Source organism: Rhincodon typus, chromosome 5 (assembly GCF_021869965.1).
Source record: "Rhincodon typus isolate 14 chromosome 5, sRhiTyp1.1, whole genome shotgun sequence".
Classification (NCBI taxonomy): domain Eukaryota; kingdom Metazoa; phylum Chordata; class Chondrichthyes; order Orectolobiformes; family Rhincodontidae; genus Rhincodon; species Rhincodon typus.
Window position 1 is genome coordinate 64,941,494 of NC_063336.1, and position 26,492 is coordinate 64,967,985.

The window sequence follows — 26,492 nt, forward strand, 5'->3', positions numbered from 1 at the left end:
TTTTTCTGAAGAAGGGTCCAGACCCGAAACGTCAGCTTTCCTGCTCCTCTGATGCTGCTTGGCCTGCTGTGTTCATCCAGCTCTACACCTTGTTATCTCTATAACTTAGTCTTTGTTCTTCACACATTCCAGCACAAAGGAGGCCATTTGATCCATCATGAATGTGCTGGCCAGGCTCAGGAGCAATTGATGTACTGCTGCTTCCTGCCTTCTCTGCCCACATACCTGCACATTCCTCCTCTTCAGATTGGAATACATCACATCTGATGGTTTTTCTAAGTTGCTTCTATCTTGAGTGCTTTTACCCAGTGGTCAAAAGTTATCTAAAAATACGAAGGTCCAGGCAAACTACCACATTGACCAAATGACAGTGAGCTGACCAGGAGATAGCCTCCCCTAGTCGCTCCAACCATATGTAGAGTACAAAGATAAGGAAATGGAGCAATCTTGGGAGAAAGGGAAATGCTGGGAACCCTCCCCAGGGCAGAAAGGATGGTGTCAAGATGAAAAATGAAACAAAACGCTAATGTATTGTAACTTCGGAAAGGAAGGCTTTGCAACCCGTGAAAAGAATGGAAATCAATCAGAAAGGAAGGCAAACTAGGCTATTCCTGCAAGTGAACACAACATTGTACAAAATCCCAGGAGTAGCTAGGATTCTGTATTAAGAGGAATGATGGACACAATGCTCCTGGTTGAGGAGAGGTTATTTGACATCATAGTCTGGTTAGTTTGGAGATTTCCATGACATGCACAGCTTATCCAAGCAAGCATCTTTGTCAGCATGCAGCGCTGGACAGACCATTCCAGAAATAGATGGAAGGGCTATGCATATCAGCGCAAAAGACAAAGCTGAAATGCTTGCAACAACCTTCAGCCAGAAGTGCTAAGTGCATGATCCATCTCTGCCTCCTCCAGTGGTTCCCTGCATCACAGGTGCCAATCTTTCACCAGTTCTATTCACTCCATGTGATATCAATAAATGGTTGGAGACTCTAGATACTGCAAAGGCTATGGGTCTTGACAACTTTTCAGCAATACTGCTAAAAACCTGTGCTCCAGAACTTTCCACAACCCCAGCCAAACCCTTCTAGTAGAGTTGTAACACTGGCACCTATCCGACAATAGGGAAAATTTCCCAGGTATATCCAGTACACAAAGCAGGAAAAAAATCCAACATGGCCAATAACCTTGGTTCAACTGTGGACAAAAGAGCTGAATTCCAGAGGTGAGGTGAAAGTGACAGCCTTGACATTAAGGCCGTGGCATCAAGGAACCCTAGCAAAACTGGAATCAATAGGAATCAGGAGAAAAGCTCTCTGCTGGTTGGAGTCATACTTGGATCATAGGAAGACAGTTGTGATTGTTGGAGATCAGTCATCTCAGCTCCAGGACATGTCCATAGGGCTACAACAGGACAGTATCCTAGGCCTAGCCATTTTCAGTTGCTTCATTGATGATCCTCCCTCCATCAGAAGGTCAGAAGCGAGGATGTTCACTGATGACTGCACAATGTTCAGCACTATTTATGATTCCTCAGATACTAAAGCAATCCATCTTCAAATGCAACACGAGCTGGACAATTTCCATGCTTGGGCTGAGAAGCAGCAATTAACTGGCGCCACATAAAACTTAAGCAATGACCATCTCCAATCAGAGCGAATCTTACCATCATCCCGAGACATTCAATGGTGTCACCACTGCTGATTTTTTTTTTTAATTCACTCGTGGGAACATGGGTATCACTGCTGGCCAGCATTTATTGCCTGTTCCTAGCTGCCCTTGAACTCAGCGGATTACGAAGCCATTTCAGAAGGTGAATAACAGTCAAGTTCTGCTATGACAGGATTTGAACCCAGGTCCATAGAACATTAGCTGAGTTTTTGAATTAGTAATCTAGTGTTAATACGCATAGGCCATTGCCTCTGTATTATTTCCCCACTGTCAACATTCTGTGGGTTACCAGAAACTCAACGAGAGTCACCACGTAAATACAGTGGCTGAGAGAGCAGGTCAGAGGCTAGGAATAACTCACTTCTTGTCTCCTTAAAACCTGTCCACCATTAACAAGGAAAAATCAGGAGTGTGATTGAATATGTTGCGCTTGCCTGGTTGGGTGCAGCTCCAACAATGTTCAAGAAGCTTGATACCATCCAAAACAAAGCAGCCCGCTTGATTGGTACATCCACAAGCATCCTCTCCCACCACCCAGGGTCAGTGGCAGTGTGTACCACCTACAAGACGCACTACAGAAACTGAAAGATCCTCAGACAGCACTTCCAAACCCACAACCATTCCATCTAGAAAGACAAAGGCAGCAGATATAACCACCACCTGCAAGCCACTCACCATCCTGACTTAGAAATATATTGCTGTTCCTTCTGTCATTGGGCAAAAACCTAGAATTCCCTCCCTAATCTAACCCCAACGCATGGATATCAGTGGTTCAAGAAGGCAGCTCACCACCATGTTTTTCAAGGGTAACTTGGGACACGACTGAATGCTGACCAGCCAACAACAACACACATCCCACAAGTGAGTAAAAAATAAAATAACCCCAAACATTGATATTTGCCCTGAATTTCATCCCCAATGAGTTTTAAATAATTGTGCAGGAACACAAAAGCAAAAAACATGTAAAAAATATAGACAGAGTCTATGGCCTAGTGGTATTATCTTTAGACTGTTAATCCAGAGACCCGCGTAATGTACTGGGGACTCGAGTTCAAATCCCACCACAGCAATAGTGGAATTTGAATTCAATGAAAATTTGAAATGAAGAGTCAAAGAGACCATTAATGTGTTATCAATTGTTGCAAAAACCCATCTGGTTCACTAATGCCATTTAGACTGCCATCCTTACTTAGTCTGGCCTATGTGTGACTCCAGACCCAAAGCAATGTGGCTGACTCATAACTGCCCTCTGGGCAATTAGGGACAGGCAATAAATGCTGGCCTAGTCAGCAACGTCGTCATCCCAATAAAAAAACTCCCTCATATTCTTCAATTAAAGATTTTGAACAGAAATTACAGAAAACACATGTTGGTCAATGCTGCTCCTAGAATTGTACTAGGAATATCTGAGAAATAAGCAGGTATCCTGATCTGATCAGGAATCAAAAATATGTAGACTTTGCATCATGATCTAAAACAGTCCTATTACCACCATTTCAACAAGCTTGAACAAAGTTTGGAAATTCAGGCTCACACCTGAGAGTTTAAGGCAGAAAATTTCAAAATAAAAATTATAAAACCATTGATTTGTTTTACAGTGTTGGTTGAGAACAAAAGATTAAAGCAACAGGCAAGACTCGGTCATTTTGTAGCTGCTGAATTCACACCAGCAGACCATATGAAGGTATAGAGCAGTTTTAATAACAAATAACTTGCCTGCAAGGAGATTTGTAGCATCATGAAGCATAAGCACTGTATAACAGTAGTTGATACAGTTTGAGCAAAATAATCCAAACTGACAAGAATAAGCCATTTGGCTCCTCTAGCCAGTTCCTGCTTTTCAACAAGATCATGATTAATTGAAACCTATACTTCCACCTTTTCTTTCATTCAGTCATGGGACATTGTATCACTTGCTGGCCAGTTTGTTCCATATTCTTTGATATCATTGAATGAAAAAAATCCATACTTGGCAGTTTTACATAAGCAATTGACCTAGCAACAATTGTTATTTGCAGAATAGAGTTCTGAGCAATTATCAATGTTAAAAAGATAGATATCTAATTCCACTCCAAAAAAAATTCAGTTTTAACTTTTAGTCCTTGAGCAATACTCCAAGTTTTGCAAATTGTTTCTCTCAAGCTACCCTGTTAATTCCTTTTAATGTTTTGCAAACAAACTAAATTACTTCTTTACCTTCTAATTTCTTCCAAAGCTAATACTTAGCATGATAGCCACAACTGTCTCCAGGTGTGACCTAAGCAGGGCTTTTTACAGCCAAAGCATGACTTCTACCACCTCCTACCACCCTCCCCCCCCCCCCCCCTCCCCCACCCCTATTTTTCTAATCTAGACACAGACTTTTTGAGCAATAAAGTTATTTTCTGTATCTGTTCATAACATTTTAATGATTATGCAACAGGCTGCCCCAAGTCACTTTGGACTTTAATGGTTTAGAAAGCATCTTGTTTTATCTTTAGGTCCAAAGTGAATCACCTTACATTTGTTTACATTGGCTTAAGTTTTACCCACTTACATAATCCATCAATAATCCTAATTCAATATTAGTCTTCCTGAGATTTCCAGCATGCTGACCTCACCCTCCACTGTAAACAGTGGTAAAGCAATTGTTCATAATGTCTGCCATTTCCTTATTTGCACAGACAATACTATCGCCGGTTTTTAAGGCAGCATTTTCTTACCTATACTTTTCCTAATGTGGTGAAAAAAAAGACTCTGCTGACTGATTTCCTTTGCAAATTTCTTTCCATGCTCACTTCACAGCTCTTCCTGTCTTGTTGTGATCATTTGCTGTAGTTTGTCATTTCTCAATTCACCAGGATATGTACTATAATTTGTATTTTTCTATGAGTTTTCTTGTAGTTTTCTGTTGTCAATTACCTCTTTAGAGGTGTCTGTGATTGTAAGAGTTCTATTATCTAAAAAAAACAACTTAATTTTTTTTATTCATTCATGGGATGAGGGCGTCGCTGGCTCGGCAGCATTTATCACCCATCCCTAATTGCCCAGAGGGCAGTTCAGAGTCAACCACATTGCTGTGGGTCTGGAGTCACATGCAGGCCAGACCAGGTAAGGATGGCAGTTTCCTTCCCTAAAGGACATTAGTGAACCAAATGGGTTTTTCCAACATTTTGCAATGGATTCATGGTCATCATTAGACTCTTAATTCCAGATATTTATTGAATTCAAATTCAACCACCTGCCATGACAGGATCTGAACCTGGGTCCCCAGAACATAGTCTCTGGATTAACAGCCCAATGATAATACCACCAGGCCATCACAAATTGCATTTGTTATAAATGCAATGTCACCTGACGGGCTAAAGAAGTGTAAATAAAATGTACACTGAATAAATACACAAAATATCAGTCAACCATCATGGTAACACAAAACTGTCACAACAGCAAATTGCCTCACCTTTTGCAACATCAACATTTCCTCTGTGACCTCAACCTGCAGGGCTTTAGTTGTTATTTGAACAAAACTGGTAAATCAAAGGAAGCTTCAAGAGGACACTGGTGCAAGACAGAAACTTTTCTGAAGTTTAAAATAACCCAAGATCAAAAATAACATGAACAACATGTAAAAAAATAACAGTAAATTTGATTAATTTACAGCACCTCTCCAAGAATTTGGACAAATACCTGATCAGAGAGACAGTTTGGATTTTTAAAATGCAAATCTTGTTTAGTTAATCAACTCGCATTAGTCAAGGCAATAACAAGTGTTATAGATATAGGATTGTCTATGGACCTAATTTATAGTAATCTCCAGATGGCAATCTACATAAAAACCATTAACAAAAATGAGCGTACATGGATTTGGAAACAACCTGTTGGCTTGAAAGTTTAGGAGACAGGAAAAGGACAGTCCGGGTTATTGGTCTGTATTCAAATTTATACCAAGCAATTTGTTATGTTCCACAGTATCAGAAATGGGAAGACAATGTTTCATTACATTTATAAGTGACTTAGATAAAAGGAACGTAGGCTGTATATTCAAGTTTGCTGACAACACTAAGTCGGCGGACAAGTAGGAAATACAACGCTTCAAAGGGGATATTGATAGAATAAGTGCACTGAATTAAGATACAGATCAGCCATGAACTAATAACACAAAAGGCTGAGAGGATTGAATGGCCTCTTAGTGTTTCTTTATTCCTAAATTATGCTCCAACACTGAAGTCACTCCCAAGCAATACAACCTTTTTTGAACAAGTTAGGCATGTACATGGACTCCAAGAACAATTGTACGGTTTGGTACAGTTTTTGCGCTCTCCAGGTTTCTTGGTTCTTTGTCTGCAAATTCTTCACCCTCAGCCCTTTGCTTGGCAGTTTTGGCAACAGTAGTTTACTCTTGCCATCCACTGACAAGAGGCAAGCAAGAAGGTAGGACTCAAACCACCTCAGCCAGAACAGGGCTGCTTACCCTGCTGTTGCCATTATTCTTAAAGACATGCTAGCTGCCTATGCAACTAAGCTAACTAGCCTGCTGGAAGTTAATGCCCTTTGTTCAGATCTTTACTGATAAGAGATATAATATCAGAAAGTTTTCAGAATTAATAGTGAACCTTAAAAATAAAATTCAAGACCCTAATGCACGTTCCATTTCCTGCTGTTCCAATGATGGCAGGTGAAATACAAATATAATTGCATCTACAACTACATTGTAGCTTATACGTTCATGACCGTGAAGTTTAATATCTTTGTTTGCTTACCTTGCCCATTACAATAGTAAATCCATTTTTCTTTATTTGGGCTAGGGGAAATAGGCTTCTTGAGACCAGCTTTTTCAACGATGCTGCTGGGATCCTGTTTGGGGCCTTTCTTCAGCACATGGGAGCTTTTCTTGATACTGCAAACTACTGTCACCACCAGCACCAACAGCAGAAACAGTACGATCATCCATGGCAAATGCTCATTTATGTCAAAGTGCTTGTGTGCGCTTGGCCGCGGTGGGCCTTTCCTGGGAGGTCTGAAGTCAGCACCAACTCTTGAGCTTTCCACGACTGGTTGAAAATTCACCCCAGCTGACAGAGGTGAATTTGGGCCTGAATGGGGAGAATGCCAAAGTCGTGCTTCTTTGGTCACTCCACTGATTGATTTTGTTGTTGCAGATGTAGTAGTGGTGCTCAACCAGTTAGGAATACCTGCAAAATAATATTAAAAAAAAAAGACTGTTTCCTTCACCACAGAAAACAAACAAAAAATTAATTAAAAATTAAAATCTAAATCAAAAAAGCATTACTCCCAAAAGGTCCAAAACTCTGTTGATCACCAATTCACCAATCATCACTGCATACTCTGTGTTGTGTCCTAGTCATCTAGATGGATGCTTAAGAACATTCTGTCACAAGGTGCTGAGGGCAGGTGCTGAATTGCAGTAGCCATCCTGGTTGAAATCAACTGCCCCAGCACGTTTGACAAATAATGAGGCAGATCAGGATCACAGAACGGTTTCAGCACAAGAAGTCACAACTTGTCTTGTTGAGGCTTTTGCCTCAATTTAGGGCATGAATCCCAAAGCCAAGGGCTCAAGAAGTGAATGTACAACAGCCAATGAGATGGCAGCGAAAACTGGATTTGCAGAAGTGACCAGAACTGAAGCAGAGTTCTTACGGGGTCACAAGACTGGATGAGGTTACAGATAGGATGGGGGAGGCGGGCACTGAAGGGATTTGTGACACAAGGATGGAAGTTTTAAATCTGAAGCTTTGCTAGTCAGGGAGCCAGTACAAGTCATCAAACAGGTACAAAAAGGGATTCGGGGCAAATTAGGATACAGCAAAGGTTCATAAAAGGTTGGAAGACTCCAGGTTGCCCAGGGAATGTATTGCAACAATTACAAAAAGGTAACAAAAAAATGACTGGGGATTTCAGCAACCAGCAGGCTGATGTTCAGACAGAAACTATTAAGGAGTTAGAATTTTTTTTTGACTTTGAGGGGCTGTCAGAAACACAGGTCAGGGAAAAACGGCATGCTACGGTTATGAATAGTCTGTTTTAGGTCCAGACAATGATGAGGGAGGATAATAAAATTTAGAAATAAGGTTTGTGTTGGTAAACGAAGACAATATCATCAATCTTGCCAACATTTAATTCAAAGAAATTTCTGAACATCCAGTTCTGAAGAAGGGTCACCGGACCCAAAATGTTAACTCTGTTTTTACCTTCACAGATGCTGCCAGACCTGCTGAGCTTTTCCAGCAACTTTGTTTTTGTTCCTGATTTACAGCATCCGCATTTCTTTTGGTTTTTATTCTGAACATTAGTACTAGCTATCACAGAAGCAGCCTGCTAAAGCTGGGGCAGGGGAGGGATTGGGAGGAAGTGAAGCTGGGCATTGTTAGGGCATACACAGGTTCTGACATTTTTGTTTGGTTGATGTCATCAAGAGGCATCAAAGCAGTCAGGGAAAAATTTGAGAATTTCATGTATCACTGTACAAGAGCCTGAAGATAAGCCATCACAAGTTATTCTGACTTGAATGGATTGACAAGAATAGAACCACGATTTACTCCATCTAACTCGATACAGGACAAGCATTAGAGAGCATGGTACGGTTGACCATATCAAAGCCTGCAGGCAGTTTCAGAGTGGTAGATTGTGCCCCACTCCCAGCAACAAAGCACATCTGCTGTGCCTTTAACTGTTTCACTGATGTGGGACAAGGGAAGATTCAAACATTACCATTATAGGTACAGTGTCTCTAAACTTGAAACCAGAGGATTGAGCCTGTACCAGATTTAAAGTCGAGGAGTTTGGCAAAGTAAAGGATCCCTCCCGAGAACAGACAGCTCCACAAAGCTGATAATAGTTGGTGGGCCACCACACCACTCTGACCAAACAAGCCAGCTAAGCTATTTTTCTCATCCAGTAACTTAGAAAATTCATGGACAGCTGCATTTTTAATTTCAACTGTTTTTCTAATCATCCTGTTCAGAGATGTTGTTACACACTTCTGGAACAAGCGGGACTTGAACCTGGACCTCTTAGTCCAGGGACAGAAACACTACCACTGCGCCATCCAATTTTTTGACAGTGCCAGTTATTGGATGACTGGATTTGGGCTATAATTTTTATTATCAATTACAAAATTGCCACTTATAGCATGCTATTCACCTTGGGCATTTCCAGGTAGAAACAAGCAAATCGTTGAGCAGTTGACAGCCCAATGAAGTGCAGTTATAATTTTACTTGACTACCTCTGCAATGTCAGCTTCAATTTGAGATCAGATGCAAAGCAGTGCATTATTTTTAATATTACTTGATCGGATTTATAAATCTAGTTTCAAGAAATAGATTTGCATATCTCAATTCTGAAATCAAAATATTTGTTTCGCATTCACTATAGTGTTAAAAAGCGCAAATTGCAAAATTCAAATAAGGGTTTTAAAGACACTTGATAGCATTTCACCAAATGCAATTTGCCTTGTGGCAGGGCCATTCAGATATATACATCTTTGGTCACAGAGTCAGGCTACTATAATTATGCTGAACACAAGATGCAACGTTCAAAATTCATCAACTTAGAGTCATAGAGATATACAGCACCAAAACAGACACTTCAGTCCAACTCATTCATGCCAACCAGACATCCTACTTAAATCTAGTCCCATTTGCCAGCATTTGGTCCTTAGCTCTCTAAACCTTTCTTATTCATATACCCATCCAGATGCCTTTTAAATGTTGTAATTGTACCAGCTTCCACCACTTCCTCTGGCAGCTCATTCAATAAACGGACCACCTTCTGCATGAAAAAAAATGGCCCCTCGGGTCCCTTTTAAATCTTTCCCTCTCACCTTAAACCTATGCCCTCTAGTTTTGGACTCCCCGACCCCTGGGAAAAGTCCTTGCCTATTTACCCTATCCATGCCCCTCATGATTTTATAAACCTCTACAAGGTCACCCCTCAGCCTCCGACTCTCCAGGGAAAATAGCCCCAGGCTATTCAGCCTCTCCCTATTGCTCAAACTGTCCAACCATGGCTGAATCCTTGTATATCTTTTCTCACCCTTTCAAGTTTCACAACATCTTTCCTGTAGCAGGGAGATCAGACTTGCATGCAGTGTTCCAATAGTGGCCTAACCAATGTCTGTACAGCCGCAACATGAACTCCCAACCCCTACACTCAATGCATTGACCGATAAAGTCAAGCATACCAACTGCTTTCTTCAGTATCGTATCTAACCGTGACTCCACTTTCAAGGAACTATGAATCTTCACTCCAAGATCTCTTTGTTCAGCAACACTTCAAGACCTTATCATTATCGTAGGGCAAATTGCATTAAACCCACATGGGACTGTCCTTCAGTCTCAATCATTAGCATGGTGCTTACAAATCATAAATAATTACCTGATGGAGTGGAGGCATCAGGAAGAACTCCATTGTTGTGGCGAGTTGACTCTGTACTTGAAGAGTTAGTCGTTGTACTTCGACTTGTGCTTGGCAAGCCACAGATGTTATCCCTTCGCTGGTTTCCTCGTTGTAAGATCACCAGATCATGTTCTGAACAATTGGTGAGTGGTTTGCACCTCGGACTAGAAGGCACATTGGAGAAAGTGCCACGAGGGCATGGTTTACACTTGACATCTTCTGTCTCGCTTCCCTTCTTCCTCACGCGCCAACCAACTGCACAAACTGTATAAGCTACACAGATCTTGTTAGACAGAAAAGTTCCAGGTGGGCAAGTGCACTCACGGTCAGAGAAGGCAGTACAGGGGAATTTCTGAATCATTGGGGCCACGCAAGGCCTGCAGGTGTGACATTGATCAATGCCATTCTCATGCTTAGTGAAAGTGCCATTTTTACAGGAGCTACAGACACGCAACGATGTTGATGTGCAATGTTGAGACACATGGGTACCTGCAGGGCACTTATTACAGTAAATTTCTTTCCCTGTTGCACGATCATAGTGACGGTATTTACCAGAAAGGGACACAGCAGCCTTTGCAGCAGGTTCTACTTGAGCTGTAATGTCACCAAGCAACACAAACAGCAGCTGAAACAAAGCAGAGAAAAATTCAGTAAGACATTTTGTAGCACTCAAAATATTTACTGAAGTCTACCTGCTTAAGTAGACATTTTAAATGTCTGAACATTCATCCAAAAACAAAGGGCACCAAAAGGACAAATTGATTAAGTGTTCATACATCCCAATGCACATGCAATTATTCCTCACAAGTACATACAATGCAAAACTAATATCAATTTGATAGGGAGTGGCAATGTCACACAGGCAAGTGAAAAATGTGTTTGGCGTGAGGGGAGAAGTTAAAAATGTATACTAGCCTGCTAAGTTCATTTATCTGAATTTGGGACTGAAGGGCATTGCTAGGTGCCCGAGTTTACATTTAACGGTGTTGCATTTGTCCTGGGAGTTGATTATAGTGACAACTGCTGCCTTAATTATGAAGTATTCTATTCCCAGCACCATCACTTTCCTACTTTGGTAAACAAAGCCCATTTACACGTTGCAGTCCACGAGAAGATTTCACCTATTGTTTCAGAGTACAGCAGAAATGAAATATATTACCACAGCGGATCTGGTGGGTGGGGGAAGACAATAAAAAAAAAACTTGTTTGACAAGTAAATGCAGTGAAGTAGGACATCAATGTTAAAAACCCATCTCAACTGAACTGATAATTCCAGCAAAAAGCAAGAAAACTGCATACGTCAAAGGGAAATAGGTAACCGTCAGCTTGCAGTTCCAAATTCAACTTCAGATGTTCAGTGGTCTCCAACAATAACCAGATAACAAGTACAAAAATAAAGGCTGAATATCAGATAATCAAAGCAAACCTAAAATGTATGGACAAACAACCATCTTCCCAATAAATTGACACAATTTGAGATTACACACATTTTTTCCAGTTTTTTTTCCTTAACGTTTAGTTTTTTTTTCAAAAAACAGTTCTTCTGTCATTTGCACTGCATTGGCTCCTTTTTCATTTTTCTTCTCTTCAATATGGGACATTGCTGTGTCACATCAACAGGAGTGAGTTTATCGAATTTTTTTGCATATAGGATGTGCATATCACTGGCTGGGCACACATTAATTGCCCATCCCTAAGCCCAGTGTCCAATTAACAGTCAACCACATATCTGTTTTGTGTACATGCACAGCAAAGATTTTCTTCCGTGAAGGACTTGTATCAAACAGGTGGGTTTTTACAACAGTCAACAGTGGTTACACAGTCGTCATTAGGCCAGCATTTTTTTTCTAATTACACATTTTAACAAATTTAAATTTTACCATCTGCCATGGTGGGATTCTAAACCATATCACCAGACCAATGGCCAGGGTTTCAGGATTGCTAGTCCCATGATGTTACCACTATGCCACCACCCTCCATCAAAACAAAGTGGAAGCACTTTTCATGGTAACAGATAACAGGAGTCTCAACTACAAAATTACACTTATTGAGTTATGCTAAAATTCCTAAGGGGATGAGCTGGCCCTGGGCATCTCCCAAACCTGGCTTTGAAGGCTGGTCATAGAGGAACTTTCAATTAAAAACAGAGTTGGGTTTACACCACAAATGTTCTGCAGGTCTTTGCACAGAGTAACTTATTTTAATGCAATGACTCCTGAACACAATCCTACAATCCAATTAATGACTGGTTATTTTGTGACAGTGTTTGAGAAAGGAATAACAACTTGGAAAATGACAAACAATGGCATGGATATAAACTGCAGGGCTGTGTTAAGCACACTGTGGAGACAATAGGGTAAGGATACCTAAGCATTTTAAAAAAAACAAACCCGAGGGTCAGTTGGCAAAGTTTTCTGCAAAAGTCAAGATACGTTCCGCTTCTGATGTTGGAACTGTACATTATTTAATTTATAGAACTATACAACCCACACCATTAAGCTGTGTATATGCACATGCGCAGCCACACTTGTCTGATGCAATACAGATTTCACCAGTTGATGTTTAGACTGAGCAAATGGAACATTCTGCAACTCTTTTTATAACTCAGCAAAAACAGAAGCAACTGTTTATTTGCACGTATCTAAAAATAGCTAACTAAGAGCCTACGCATGAAATGTCTATTTATCAATTTATTTACTGAGAACCTGTTGTGTATTTTTCGTTATTTCTGAATTTCTTTTGACATTAACCAAAAAGTTAATAGGATCTAGTACAATTTTAAGTATCCCACAACAGACTGAAGTAAATGCAACACATGATCAAAGCAGGAATGATGTTTTAAAATTTACCAGGACTGCTTCCAAGTTTGGTATGTTTTTAATTCAACAAGCACAGAAAGTCTAGCCTCAGTCAGTTCTGGGAAATTAACTAGGACAGTCACAGATGTTCAATCATTTTAATAACTAGGAAGCAGTGACCACAAAACAGAGTTAGGTTCATTGACATTACGGAAAAGGTTAATGAGGAGTGAAATTAAAAAAGGACACTGAACTCAGGAAAGGTGAAAGAGTGCAAATTGACTTGTTTAAGGAGGTGTCAGATCAGTTATGAGAACACATACTGTGAAGCGCAAATAACAAAAGAAATCGAATTTGGATACAGAAAGTTCAAAATTTTATACTTTAAAAGAAAGCACATGATAAAATTTGGGCCAACATAGAGATTCAAGAACTATTATAAAGCTATAGTGGAAAAAGATTAGAAAGTTTCAAAGAGAAGATTAGCAGATGATAAAAGAAGGAATTACTGAAGTCTCCATATGACCATAAGAAGTAAGACATTTAAATGAAAGGATTGAGCACTCTGGAATGAATGGAATCTATTAGGGACAATGGTGGCATGGAAATCATTTACGGAATAAATTTTCAGCGTTTACAGATGACAGTGGAATCCAAAACACAGCCTGAAGGAGAGCAAATGGTACTTATGGAAAGGAACTGGTTCTGAAACGGAATAGCAAACAAGATGGACAGGTCTTCAAAGCCTGAAAGCATGCACTGTGGGCAGTTCCAAGAAATCAGATAGAATGTGGCAGAGAATCTAAACAAAAATCTTTGCATTCTTCTTAAAAATGCAAGTTGTGCAGCTGTGCTGAAGAACAACATTATTTATCAGCTTTACCATCAGTTGTGGTCAAACTCTTAAAATCCATATTTCAAAGTAAAATCAACAAGCAGTTAGAACTGTTTGGATTAAGTAAGAACAGTCAGTACACATTTAGTAAAAAGCACATCAGGTTTGAAAAATTTAACTGGATTGACCAAGGCATACTGTAGCTATTACACAGATGGACAGAAAAGTATTCAACCAAGTATCTCAAAAAAAAAGATTTAAGAAAAAATTCAAACGTGTGAGAGAAGCACCACAACATCATGTGCAGAGTTGGCCAATGGATAGCAAACAAAAAACGTTAAGTGTGCAAAGGTTGGAAGCAAGGCATCGCAGAGTTTGTGCTGAGTCCACCTCTGTTCTTACTTACACCAGCATTAGGTGCAAGGGAACTTTTTTTAAATTGATTGAATTTTTTTGCTAATCCCCAATTGTCAAGTAGGTGGGGTGAGCCACTGCAATTTCCCAGATTTTCACTGATTTCAATTTTGCTGGATCTTCTGAATAGTCAGACAAATGCTACCTTGGTATCAAGTCACTCTCATGGTTAGTGAGTACTGTAAATTTACAAATCACTTGGCCAGCAGAGAGTGCGGTGAGGAGAAAGGTTTTACATGAGAATTGTTAGAGCCAAAAGAAAAAAAATTGTCATTGCGTGGTCGAGGCAAAGACCACTGCATGTTTGAAGGGAAAGTTGGATAAGTGTTTAAAGCATTGCAAACCATACTCATTTTTATTGCATTATTTCCCACTTGAGCACAGAAACAATTGTGGTTGACTTCCCAGTGCACTAGAGGTGGAGCTGTACTGCCACAAGTGTTAACGTTTTTGGCAGGGATGCTAAAACAAAGCCCAGTTAGGTGAATGTACAGACCCCACCGCACAATTTGGAAGAACAGCGGGTGAGGTTATGCGCACAATATTTCTCTCTCAAGCATGACTAAAAACAAAGTATCTGGTTACTATCACAATATCAGCATGAAACTGACTGCACTTTAATATTGCTTCACTGGCTTTGGGAGTACATTAGGATATCTTACAGTCACGAAGGGTTCTACAGAAAAGCCAATTTTGTTTTCTCTTCAGTGTCACAATTTGAACAGCACAAGTTTACTACTAAACTGAAACTAACAAACCTGAGACAAGCAACACGTGCATGGTTGAGGATGACTGTACCTTGTATAACGTGACTTATGGCAGATTTTATTTCTCAAATCCTAACCAGCAAGAAAACTAGGCCAAAACAGCAGCACACGCACATGATGAAGCAATGAAAATGCAAATAAAAAGTGAGTATTTTGTAAGTCAAACTTCTCAATTATTACCGAAATAAATTGTATTAAATGGTACACATATGCTATCAATCATGATACAAGTATTTAAGATAGCAAACAAACTCTTGATCCAAAACCATTGGAATTATGTAACTATCTGGAAACAGAGCCACAAGATAAACAAAGAGGAGTCAAGATTTTGAGGTGAAATAATAACAAATGACTCCAAAATGAACTGAAGTTAACTGACAGAGAAAGCTATTAAACATTTACCGTGTAGTAACCATAAGTGTGGCCACTGCTTAACTCAAACATCAGTAATGTTACAGACAGGAAAGATTCACTAGAAGCAATATAACAATCTGTAAAGTTGTTTTCATATCATCATTGGTAAGAACTGCACAAGTGTTCTTATTCTACACAATGTTTCAAATTTCAGATCTGTTACAACTGAAAGGCTTATTCTAAAGTGAACAAGGCAGGACCCTGTAGAAGCATATTTCAAAGCAAAGGCAAAGCTTTGCTCACAGTCATATCAGTGCCAATGAATATTTCCAATAATATTTATGCAACATCAGAAATATTCCAACGGCATCAAAAGGTATTACACTGTTACATAGGATGATATCAGATTAGATCATCAAAAGCTTGGTCAAAAATAAGGCATTCCTTAAAATGCCATCATGAAGGAAAGAAAGACAGCAAGACAGACATATAAAGAAGCACATCTACAGCTTAAAACCAAGGCAATGGAAGACACTGCTGCAACAGTGCAGCGATTAAAATTGGAGACGCTCAAAAGACCAGAATGAGAGCTGCAAAGCTATCTCAAAGCACCGTTAGATTGGAGGACACTTAAAAACAGAGAGAGGAGCAAAGCCATGGAAAATTTTGAAAACAAAAAATGCAGATTTTAAAATCAAGATATTGCTTGACCAAGAGCCCGTGTAGGCCACCAGTTTTGGATGGTGTTAAGTTTACAGAAGGTAAAATATGGGTTAATAATCCAAATATATTGGAATAGGCAAATCTAAGAGTAGAAATAGGTGGTCTCAGCAATGGTGTAAAATGTTCATAAGTTCATCTCAGGCCTAAATGAGACAATGATATCATAAACAGACTGGCTTAACCTTGGACAGTTGCTGAGGGGAGGTTGAAACCAGTGGTAAGGGTACAGAGAGTTTGCGGGCGGAGGGGTTGGGGGGTACCAAAAAACAACAACATTCAGAATTGAAGTTGCTAAAACTGAAGATGTTCACCTTGCACACATTAGAGCAAATGCAAGCATGCCACAGAACATAGACCGTAACAGTGCAGTACGGGCCCTTCGGCCCTCGATGTTGCACCGACTTATGAAACCAATCTGAAGCCCATCTAACCTACACTATTCCATTATCATCCATATGTTTATCCAATGACCATTTAAATGCCCTTAAAGCTGGCGAGTCTACTACTTTTGCAGGCAGGGCATTCCACGCCCTTACTACTGTCTGAGTAAAGAACCTACCTCTGACATCTGTCCTATATCTATCACCCCTCAATTTAAAGCTATGTCCCCTCGTGGTAGCCATCACCATCCGAGGAAAAAGGCTCCCAACGTCCACCCTATCTAATTCTCTGATCATCTTGTATGTCTCTATTAAGTCACCTCTTAACCTTCTTCTCTCTAACGAAAACAGCCTCAAGTCCCTCAGCCTTTCCTCATAAGACCTTCCCTCCATACCAGGCAACATCTTGGTAAATCTCCTCTGCACCCTTTCCAATGCTTCCACATCGTTCCTATAATGCGGTGACCAGAACTGTACGCAATACTCCAAGTGCAGCCGCACCAGAGTTTTGTACAGCTGCAACGTGACCTCATGGCTCCGAAACTCAATCCCTCCACCAATAAAACCTAACACACCGTACGCCTTCTTAACAACGCTATCAACCTGGGTGGCAACTTTCAGTGATCTATGCACATGGACACCGAGATCTTTCTGCTCATCCACACTACCAAGAATCTTACCATTAGCCCAGTACTCTGTATTCCTGTTACTCCTTCCAAAGTGAATCACCTCACACTTTTCCGCATTAAACTCCATTTGCCACCTCTGCAGCTTATCTATGTCCCTCTGTAACCTGCAACATCCTTCCGCACAATCCACAACTCCACCGACTTTGGTGTCATCCGCAAATTTACTAACCCATCCTTCTACGCCCTCGTCCAGGTCATTTATAAAAATGACAAACAGCAGTGGCCCCAAAACAGATCCTTGAGGTACACCACTAGTAACTGAACTCCAGGATGAACATTTCCCATCAACCACCACCCTCTGTCGTCTTACAGCTAGCCAATTTCTGATCCAAACTACTAAGTCACCCTCAATCCCATGCCTCTGTATTTTCTGCAATAGCCTACCATGGGGAACCTTATCAAACGCTTTACTGAAATCCATATACACCACATCAACCGCTTTACCCTCATCCACCCGTTTGGTCACCTTCTCAAAGAACTCAATACAGGTTTGAGAGGCACGACCTACCCTTCACAAAACCATGTTGACTATCCCTAATCAAATTATTCCTTTCTAGATGATTATAAATCCTATCTCTTATAATCCTTTCCAACACTTTATCCATAACCGAAGTAAGGCTCACTGGTCTATAATTACCAGGGTTGTCTCTACTCCCCTTCTTGAACAAGGGGACAACATTTGCTAGTCTCCAGTCTTCTGGCACTATTCCTGAAGACAATGATGACATAAAGATCAAAGTCAAAGGCTCTGCAATCTCCTCTCTAGCTTCCCAGAGAATCCTGGGATAAATCCCATCCGGCCCAGGGGACTTAGCAATTTTCACACCTTCCAGAATTGCTAACACCTCCTCCTTATGAACCTCAATCCCATCTAGTCTAATAGCCTGTATCTCAGTATTCTCCTCGACAACATGGTCTTTTTCCTGTGTGAATACTAACGGAAAATATTCATTTAGCGCCTCTCCTATCTCTTCGGACTCCACGCACAACTTCCCACTGCTGTCCTTGACTGGCCCTAATCTTACTCTAGTCATTCTTTTATTCCTGACATACCTATAGAAAGCTTTAGGGTTTTCCTTGATCCTACCTGCTAAAGACTTCTCATGTCCCCTCCTGGCTCTTCTTAGCTCTCTCTTTAGGTCCTTCCTCGCTAACTTGTAACTCTCAAGCGCCCTAACTGAGCCTTCACGCCTCATCTCTACATAAGCCTCCTTCTTCCTCTTGACAAGAGATTCAACTTCTTTAGTAACGGTTCCCTCGCTCGACCACTTCCTCCCTGCCTGACAGGTACATACTTCTCCAGGACACGCAGTAGCTGTTCCTTGAACAAGCTCCACATTTCAATTGTGCCCAGCCCCTGCAGTTTCCTTCTCCATCCTATGCATCCTAAATCTTGCCTAATTGTCTCATAATTGCCTTTCCCCCAGCTATAACTCTTGCCCTGCGGTATATACCGATCCCTTTCCATCGCTAAAGTAAACGTAACCGAATTGTGGTCACTATCACCAAAGTGCTCTCCTACCTCCAAATCTAACACCTGGCCTGGTTCATTACCCAATACCAAATCCAATGTGGCCTCGCCTCTTGTTGGCCTACCTACATACTGTGTCAGGAAACCCTCCTGCACACATTGGACAAAAACCGACCCATCTGAAGTACTCGAACTATAGCGTTTCCAGTCAATATTTGGAAAGTTAAAGTCCCCCATAACAACTACCCTGTTACTTTCACTCCTATCCAGAATCATCTTTGCAATCTTTTCCTCTACATCTCTGGAACTTTTCGGAGGCCTATAGAAAACTCCCAACAGGGTGACCTCTCCTTTCCTGGTTCTAACCTCAGCCCATACTACCTCAGTAGACGAGTCCTCATCAAACGTCCTTTCTGCCACTGTAATACTGTCCTTGACTAACAGTGCCACACCTCCCCCTCTTTTACCACCTTCCCTGATCTTACTGAAACATCTAAACCCCGGAACCTGCAACAACCATTCTTGTCCCTGCTGTATCCATGTCTCCGAAATGGCCACAACATCGAAGTCCCAGGTACCAACCCATGCTGCAAGTTCACCCACCTTATTCCGGATGCTCCTAGCATTGAAGCAGACACACTTCAAACCACCTTCCTGCCTGCCGGTACACTCCTGTGACCTTGAAACCTTATTCATGACCTCACTACTCTCAACCTCCTGTACACTGGAGCTACAATTCAGGGTCCCATCCCCCTGCTGAATTAGTTTAAACCCTCCTGAAGAGCATTAGCAAATTTCGCCCCCAGGATATTGGTACCCTTCTGGTTCAGGTGTAGACCATCCCGTTTGTAGAGGTCCCACCTACCCCAGAATGAGCCCCAATTATCCAGGTATCCGAATCCCTCCGTTCTGCGCCATCCCTGTAGCCACGCGTTCAACTGCTCTCTCTCCCTATTCCTCGTCTCGCTAGCACGTGGCACGGGTAACAAACCAGAGATAACAACTCTTTATTCTAGCTCTAAGCTTCCACCCTAGCTCCTTGAATTTCTGCCTTACTTCCCCATCCCTTTTCCTACCTATGTGGACCACGACTTGGCCACGACCATGTTTTGAAAGGATCACATTAATTTACACCAAGGAGCAAAGGACAGCTCTTGATCAATGACTTGAATCCAAATGACTGAGACAGTGCCATGGAGAAAGCCAAGCTTACAAACGATCCCACAAAAGGGCAATGCTCAAACAGTTTCCTTTTGTTTGCATAGAATAGATCCTTGCATATGAATGGATATGGCTTCTGACAAGCATAAGCTGTACTATGATTTCAGTCTTCTCAATATTGAATTGGAGAATATTTCTGTTCACTCACCAGAGGAAGTGGAATAAGCAGTCTAATAATTGGCAACAGTGGAAAATCATTGTGGGCCAAAGGGCCCGTTCCTGTGCTGTACAGTTCACTATCAAGATGGTCAACGGTCTGGATCATTTTCATTAACTAAAAAATCTACACATACTTCCATTACGTACTTCAGGTCTTACAGGAAGAAAGAAAACATTGTAATGATCTAAAACATGCAATTTTTCTGTCTTGCACATGTTCACTTCAAGTACACTTGATACCATGGTTATATAATTAAGTTTAAAATTAATGTGACAGTGTGCACTAACAGTAGATTTCTGGAATAGAACTCATATCAAATATATGGTAATGTAACTCTCATGCAATATGAGAAAGTTTAGTTAGGAATTCTAAAAAAACTCAATTTGGAACAAGTCATCTTCTGAAACAAATGCCTTTTTCCAAATTAACTAAGTTCTCCAGAGAATGAAAAGGTGAAGCAATAAGACTGAACTATACTCTCAACTCTAGAGATTGGATTCGAAGGATTTGATGGGATTAAGATTAAAATTATCCCTTAAACTTGTCGTAAAGAATTAATGTGGAATAAATTCAGGCACTGCCCACTCAATTCTTCATGTTTATATCCCACGACATAATGCTGTCCTCAAATTGGAACTAGGTTTCAAATCGTTGACTGATATGAAATTCCATTGGCCACAGGAAATAACTACAGCTAGAAATGCTAAATTAAAATTAATCATTGAAAGAATAACTATCAGCAACAACATGCTTTCTAAACTGTAACTATACTGAGAACGTGGTATGGATCCTTCACACTTTTTGAAATATATTTTAAAGTATTAATTTCATCAAAGTATCTTGGGTTACAGCCAAATACAGCACCAAACATGCCAAAACACACTTGATGTTGACACTTGCTCGGTTATTCAGAGTCACTTTTACAAAAAAATAAAGCTTCAGTAGACTGCCAGACCTAAATATTTGTTCAAATTACTGATGGGAGTTGCACATGGAATTGGTCACGATGACTTGGTCCCTGTACAGTTCAACAGTCAACATTCACCATCTCTAGCTTACATAAGACAAATCATCACCTAGATGATCACCATTAATAGACAAAACTGAACCACAACACAGATTTGGTTAAGTGGCAGAAAGGTGGCAATTGAAATACAAAGTGCAAGGTTACACATTTAGAGAGGACAAACAAACCAAGGGAAGATAAACTGGACTGTTTTCAGAGAAGTAGAGGACGTGAGCGATCTTGGAATGCATATCCACCAATCACTGAAGGTAGCAGGACAGATAAAGGATGGCGAAGGCAGCATACAAAATGCTCTTCGTAATTAGGCAAGGCACTGAATAATAAATAAAGAAAGTCACTGATTCTGCCATTTCTGGTTGCCAGGATATAACTGCTCTAGACACAGTAGAGGAGATTTGCAAGAATGTTGCCAGGGCTTGAACATAGCAGCTGAAGAAAGATTGAATAGGACAAGATTGTTTTGCTTCAGAAGAGAAGGCCGAGAGGTGACTTAATTGCGGTGCAGAAAATAATGAGGAGCTGTCTCGCATGTATAAGCTACCGATTCCCCCTAGAAAAGAGGTCAATTGCCTGGGTGTACAGCTTTAAGGTCATCAATAGTAGAAGAGTCGGGAGAGGGAACCAAAAGCTTTTTCTTCAAGGAGTGGTGGGTGCCTGGAATTCACTGTTCAATTTGTTGGTTGAGACATTTGAAAGGAACTTGGGCCTGCACCTGAAGCAGTGGAGCCCATAAGGTAGTGGAATAGTTGGCTAGTTTAATTAGCCAGTGTAGACAATGAGCTGAATGCCCTATGTGTGCTGTAACTTTTTTTTGATGGTTCCTTGCGTCAGTCCACTAAATAAACACATGCAGACACATTTTAATAAGTAGGCATACAACAAAATAATTTATTTTACACACCTGATACCTTAAAAAGCAATGCCTTCAAACAACAATCCTTCCATATAAAGGCCTTGTGTAATACCACTTTTGATGAAGATCCTTTTGTAATTCAAAACGTGATTATCAAAAATCCAGCTCTAAACAAAGCATTTGAAAAGCTGTACTAGCAACCTGGTAACCACTTTATTCGCAGAATCTGCCTTTCAGAATGGTCTCTTCAAACGTAGAAGTGCACCAGATAAAGCTATTCCCATTCCCAACAGTTTAGATTTACTGTGTGTACATCATAAGTAAATGGAAAGATGTCACTAACAATGACCAACAACAAAAATGTATTTTTATTGCAACATTAACGTTATGAAACATTACAAGAGACTTCACAGGAGAGTTGCATCTTAAAATATGTTGTAAAACTATCGTATTATATAAGATAATACAACACTCTGGCAAATGGCCAAAACACTGCTCAAAAGAAATAAGTTATAAAGATTGTTTTAGAGAAGCAAGGAGAGTTAAAGGCTGCATTCTCATATGTTCAGAAGGGGCATTAATGTTCACGTACAAACAGGAGTTTTTGGTAGGTGGCTTAATTAATTTGCTGGATAATTCGTTATCAATGTTTGTTGACCAGAATCCATTCAGATGCAACAGATTCTTCAATCCTTGTACAGACATCCTCTAAGTAACAAACAAGTCTTTTTCATATCTCAAGTACAGGCAAAGCACAAGACAAAGTAGGAAAAAATTAGGTTGCAGCTTTGATTCCTGGTCTCTGCCAAATTGCTGAATTTGAAGAGGACAGTCATTGAGATTGTATTATTGGTTTTCAGCCCTGTCCCACTTGAATAGACAAATACGAACACGCTTTCCTTTCTTCCCTGGCCTTCACGCCTCCTCCTTCCTCCTCCTTCAACCCCAGTAATCTTAATCTCCTAAATAAAACAATTAATTACATTCTAAGAAAAAAAACCAACAGTTCAAAAATTGAAATAATATGTTAACAATATTCATGTGTGATTCACGTACACTTATTCAGTCAACTGTAAAAGCAAGTTTCCACCATACAACATAATCCTATAATTACCATAAATTTATTTGTGGCATTAATATGGCCCAGCTCTCAATGTTAATATCAACCTCCAATTTATCTGATACATCTTTGAAGGGACTTGTCGAGTAGTAGTTCATAAGTGAAAAAGGAATGCAGCTTCTTATTCACAGCACTGACAGAAATCCAGCTCGCGGTGCCAACTCAACATATAGGTCATTTACAGCTGGCTGCAACTCGAGTATGCTCATCAAGATTTGCTATGGTTAGCTCCTGAAAAGGCATAATTTTTTTAAAAAATCAGCTACCAGACACTGCAATCAAGGAAGAAAGGGGGCCAAAATGAACATAGGCCAGTTAGAGAACAAGGCTGGAAAACTAATAATGGGGATCTAGGAAATGGCAGACAGGCTGAATAAATGCTTTGCATCAGTCTTCGCAATACAGGACATTAATAACATTCCCAAATTACTAAATTATTAAGGAGCTGGAGGGGGAAATGGAAATAAAAAATTATCACTAAAGAAAAACTAAAATATTAATCACTAAAAAATATGAGTACTAACTGGGCTAAAGGCCGATAAGTCCCCTGGACCTGATGGGTTGTATCCTAGGATTTTCAAGGAAGTAGTCACAAAGACAGTGGACACACTGATCATAATCTACGAATCCTTAGATTCTGGAAAAGTCCCAGAGATGTGGAGAACTACCATGTAGCATGCTTATTCCAAAAAGGTAGAGAGAGAAAAATAATCAATCAACAAACTCTCAGCCAGAGTAACAATGGTCATTGGGAAAATGCTAGTCTATATAAAGGATGTCACAGCAGAGCATTTAGAAATACATAATATAATCATGCGAAGTCAGCATGGCTTCATGATGGGGGAAATCACCCTAACAAAAATATTAGAATTCTTTGAGGTGTTAAAAAGCAGGACAAATAAAGAGAAATCAGTAGATATATTTGGATTGCCAAAAAGTATTTGATAAGAATTGGCACACAAGTCTATTTAATAAGAACACATGATGTTTGGGATAGTATATTTGCATAGAGACCGGATTGTCTAACCATTAGATACAAGTCAGCAAATTAAACAATTGGAATGCCACAGGGATCAATGCTTAGGCCTCAATTGTTTATAATATAAATTCATGACCTGGATGACAGAAGTGAATGTACTGCCTTCAAGTGTGCAAGTGACACACAAGTGGGAAAGCAAGTCTTGAGGATATCACAGTGCGCAAGTTGAATGAGAGAAAGAAAACTTAGTAGATGGAATATAAAGTGCAAAACATGAGACTTTGCACTTTGGTGGATGTAAACATAGGAAGCATGGTTAGTAAGTTTGCGGATGACACCAAAATTGGAGATGTAGTAGACAGTGAAGGTTACCTCAGTACAACAGGACCTCGATCAGATGGGCCAATGGGCTGAGCAGTGGCAGATGGAGTTTAATTTAAATAAATGTGAGGTGCTGCAATTTGAAAAAGCAATCAGGGCAGGACTTGTACACTTAATGGTAAGGTCCTGGGGAGTGCTGCTGAACAAAGAGACCTTGGATTGCAAGTTCATAGTTCCTTGAAAGTGGAGTCGCAGGTAGATAGCATAGTGAAGACATTTGAAATGCTTGCCATTATGGGTCAGTGCATTGAGTATAGCAGTTGAGAGGTCTTATTGCAGCTGTACAAGACATTGGTTAGACCACTATTGGAACACTGCATGCAATTCTGGTCTCCCTGCTATAGGAAGGATGTTGTGAAACTTGAAAGGGTTCAAAAAAGATTTACAGGGATTCAGCCAGGGTTGGAGGGTTTGAGCTATAGGGAGAGGCTGAATAGCATTTTCGCTGGAGCGTCGGAAGCGGAGAGGTTTAGAAAATCATGAGGGGCATAGTTAGGGTAAATAGACAAGGACTTTTCCCCCCCGGGGGGGTGTGGGGTGGGGGAAAGAGTCCAAAACTATACGGCATAGGTTTTAAGTTACGAGGGGAAGGATTTAAAACAGACCTAAGGGGCAACTTTCTCACGCAGAGGGTGGTGCATGTATGGAATGGCCTACCAGAGGAAGTGGTGGAGGCTGGTACAATTACAACATTTAAAAGGCATCTGGATGAGTATATGAACAGGAAGGTTTTAAACGGGATATGAGCCAGATGCTGGCAAATAGGATTATATTAATTTAGAATATTTGGTCAGCATGGATGAGATGAACCAAGGGTCTGTTTCCATGCTGTATATCCATATGACTCTCATAGAAGATCTGAATATTACTTAAAGGGAGGAGACTGCTGAAAGCTGCAGTACAGTAGGACTGGGGGGGGGGGGGGGTCTTCATGTATGTTTCACAACAAGCTAGCATCCAGGATCTGTAGAAATCATTACTGCAGAGGGCTACAGAATTTGGGTAAAGTATATTCAAAGTGGAGACAGTAAAAAGTGGTTTAAGCAAGGATTGTGGGGAAAAGGCACTAAAGTCGAGTTTAGGACTATCAGATCAGATCCAATGGGCCGAATGGCTTACTTAAATATCAGTCTCCATGACTTTTTCACCAATATGTTTGCCAAGCAAGTCTTCCCAGAACCTGCAAGTGCCTGTGGCAGAATGTGCAAAATCACAGATAGCATTCATTATTCTGACTTATCTACCTTCTCAGCGGAGTTGAGAGTTCTGCAGATGGAACAGCATGCAAGAATCCATAAAAGCACCCAGTCCAGACTCAAAATTTACATTTCAACTGCATAGATTAGCGGGATGCATTTGTAGCAATGGCTATATTTTTATAAGTACCTATTTGCCAGTGAAACTCTCAGACATCCTGAGGAAGCGGGAGAAGCTTGATAAAAGGCACTATTTTTTATTTGGCAGGTGCCTTCTTAAAAGGAATTATTTTTGTTAAACCTGCATGACTATTGTTACTATTGGATTAACAAACTGGAAAATTTAATTCAAATGAAAATCTAACTCAGCAGAAACCAAGAAACTGCTTTGAGAGATCTCAGATTTAACATTCAAAAACAAAACACCTGTAATTTAGATTTCAGGCCAAGATGAAGAAACTAGGAGAGTTGCAAATGTAGAATCTAAAATCATCAAGAGCAGCAGTGGAATTTCTACACAGTTCAGAAGTTCAGTTTCAGCAGGTTTGCAAATCCACATAATTGACGAATGGATTGATGTAGAAAAGACAGCAAATAAGTCTTACTAGGATTAAAGAACTGTAAACTTAAATGTACATAGTATGCACGTAGCAATACTTCTGTGATTCAAGAGCTTTCAAGTACGAACTTGACAAGTCAGAAACGAACACCTCGGCCTCTATGGAAATTCTGGCAATTTCCCAAACATTTGTATAAAAAGATTTACTATAATATGTTCCTGATAGGTTGGGGTCAAAAATACAATTTGTTGGAAAAGCTCAGCAGGTCTGGCAGCATCTGTGGAGAGAAATCAGAATTGATGTTTTAAGTCGAGTGACCCTTCCTCAAAACTCAAATTCAGAGTTCTGAGGAAGGGTCACTTCACCCAAAACATCAACTCTGATTTCTCTCCAGATGCTGCCAGACCTGCTGAGCTTTTCCAACAATTTGTATTTTTGTTTCTGATTTACAGCATCTGCAGTTCTTTTGGTTTTCATTACCCTTCAGTACTA

At 40.3% G+C, this 26,492-nt stretch overlaps 1 protein-coding gene across 1 annotated transcript in view; it reads right to left on the reverse strand.

Annotated features, from left to right (window-relative positions):
• The window catches only part of tnfrsf21 (tumor necrosis factor receptor superfamily, member 21), a 66,222-nt gene that overhangs the window by 34,235 nt on the left and 5,495 nt on the right, over positions 1-26,492 (reverse strand). The window contains exons 2-3 of the mRNA XM_048597414.1: positions 10,052-10,697; positions 6,414-6,845 (exon numbers count right to left, since the gene is read on the reverse strand). Of these exons, the coding sequence (XP_048453371.1) occupies positions 6,414-6,845; positions 10,052-10,697 (1,078 nt within the window). The remainder of the gene's footprint in view (positions 1-6,413; positions 6,846-10,051; positions 10,698-26,492) is intronic.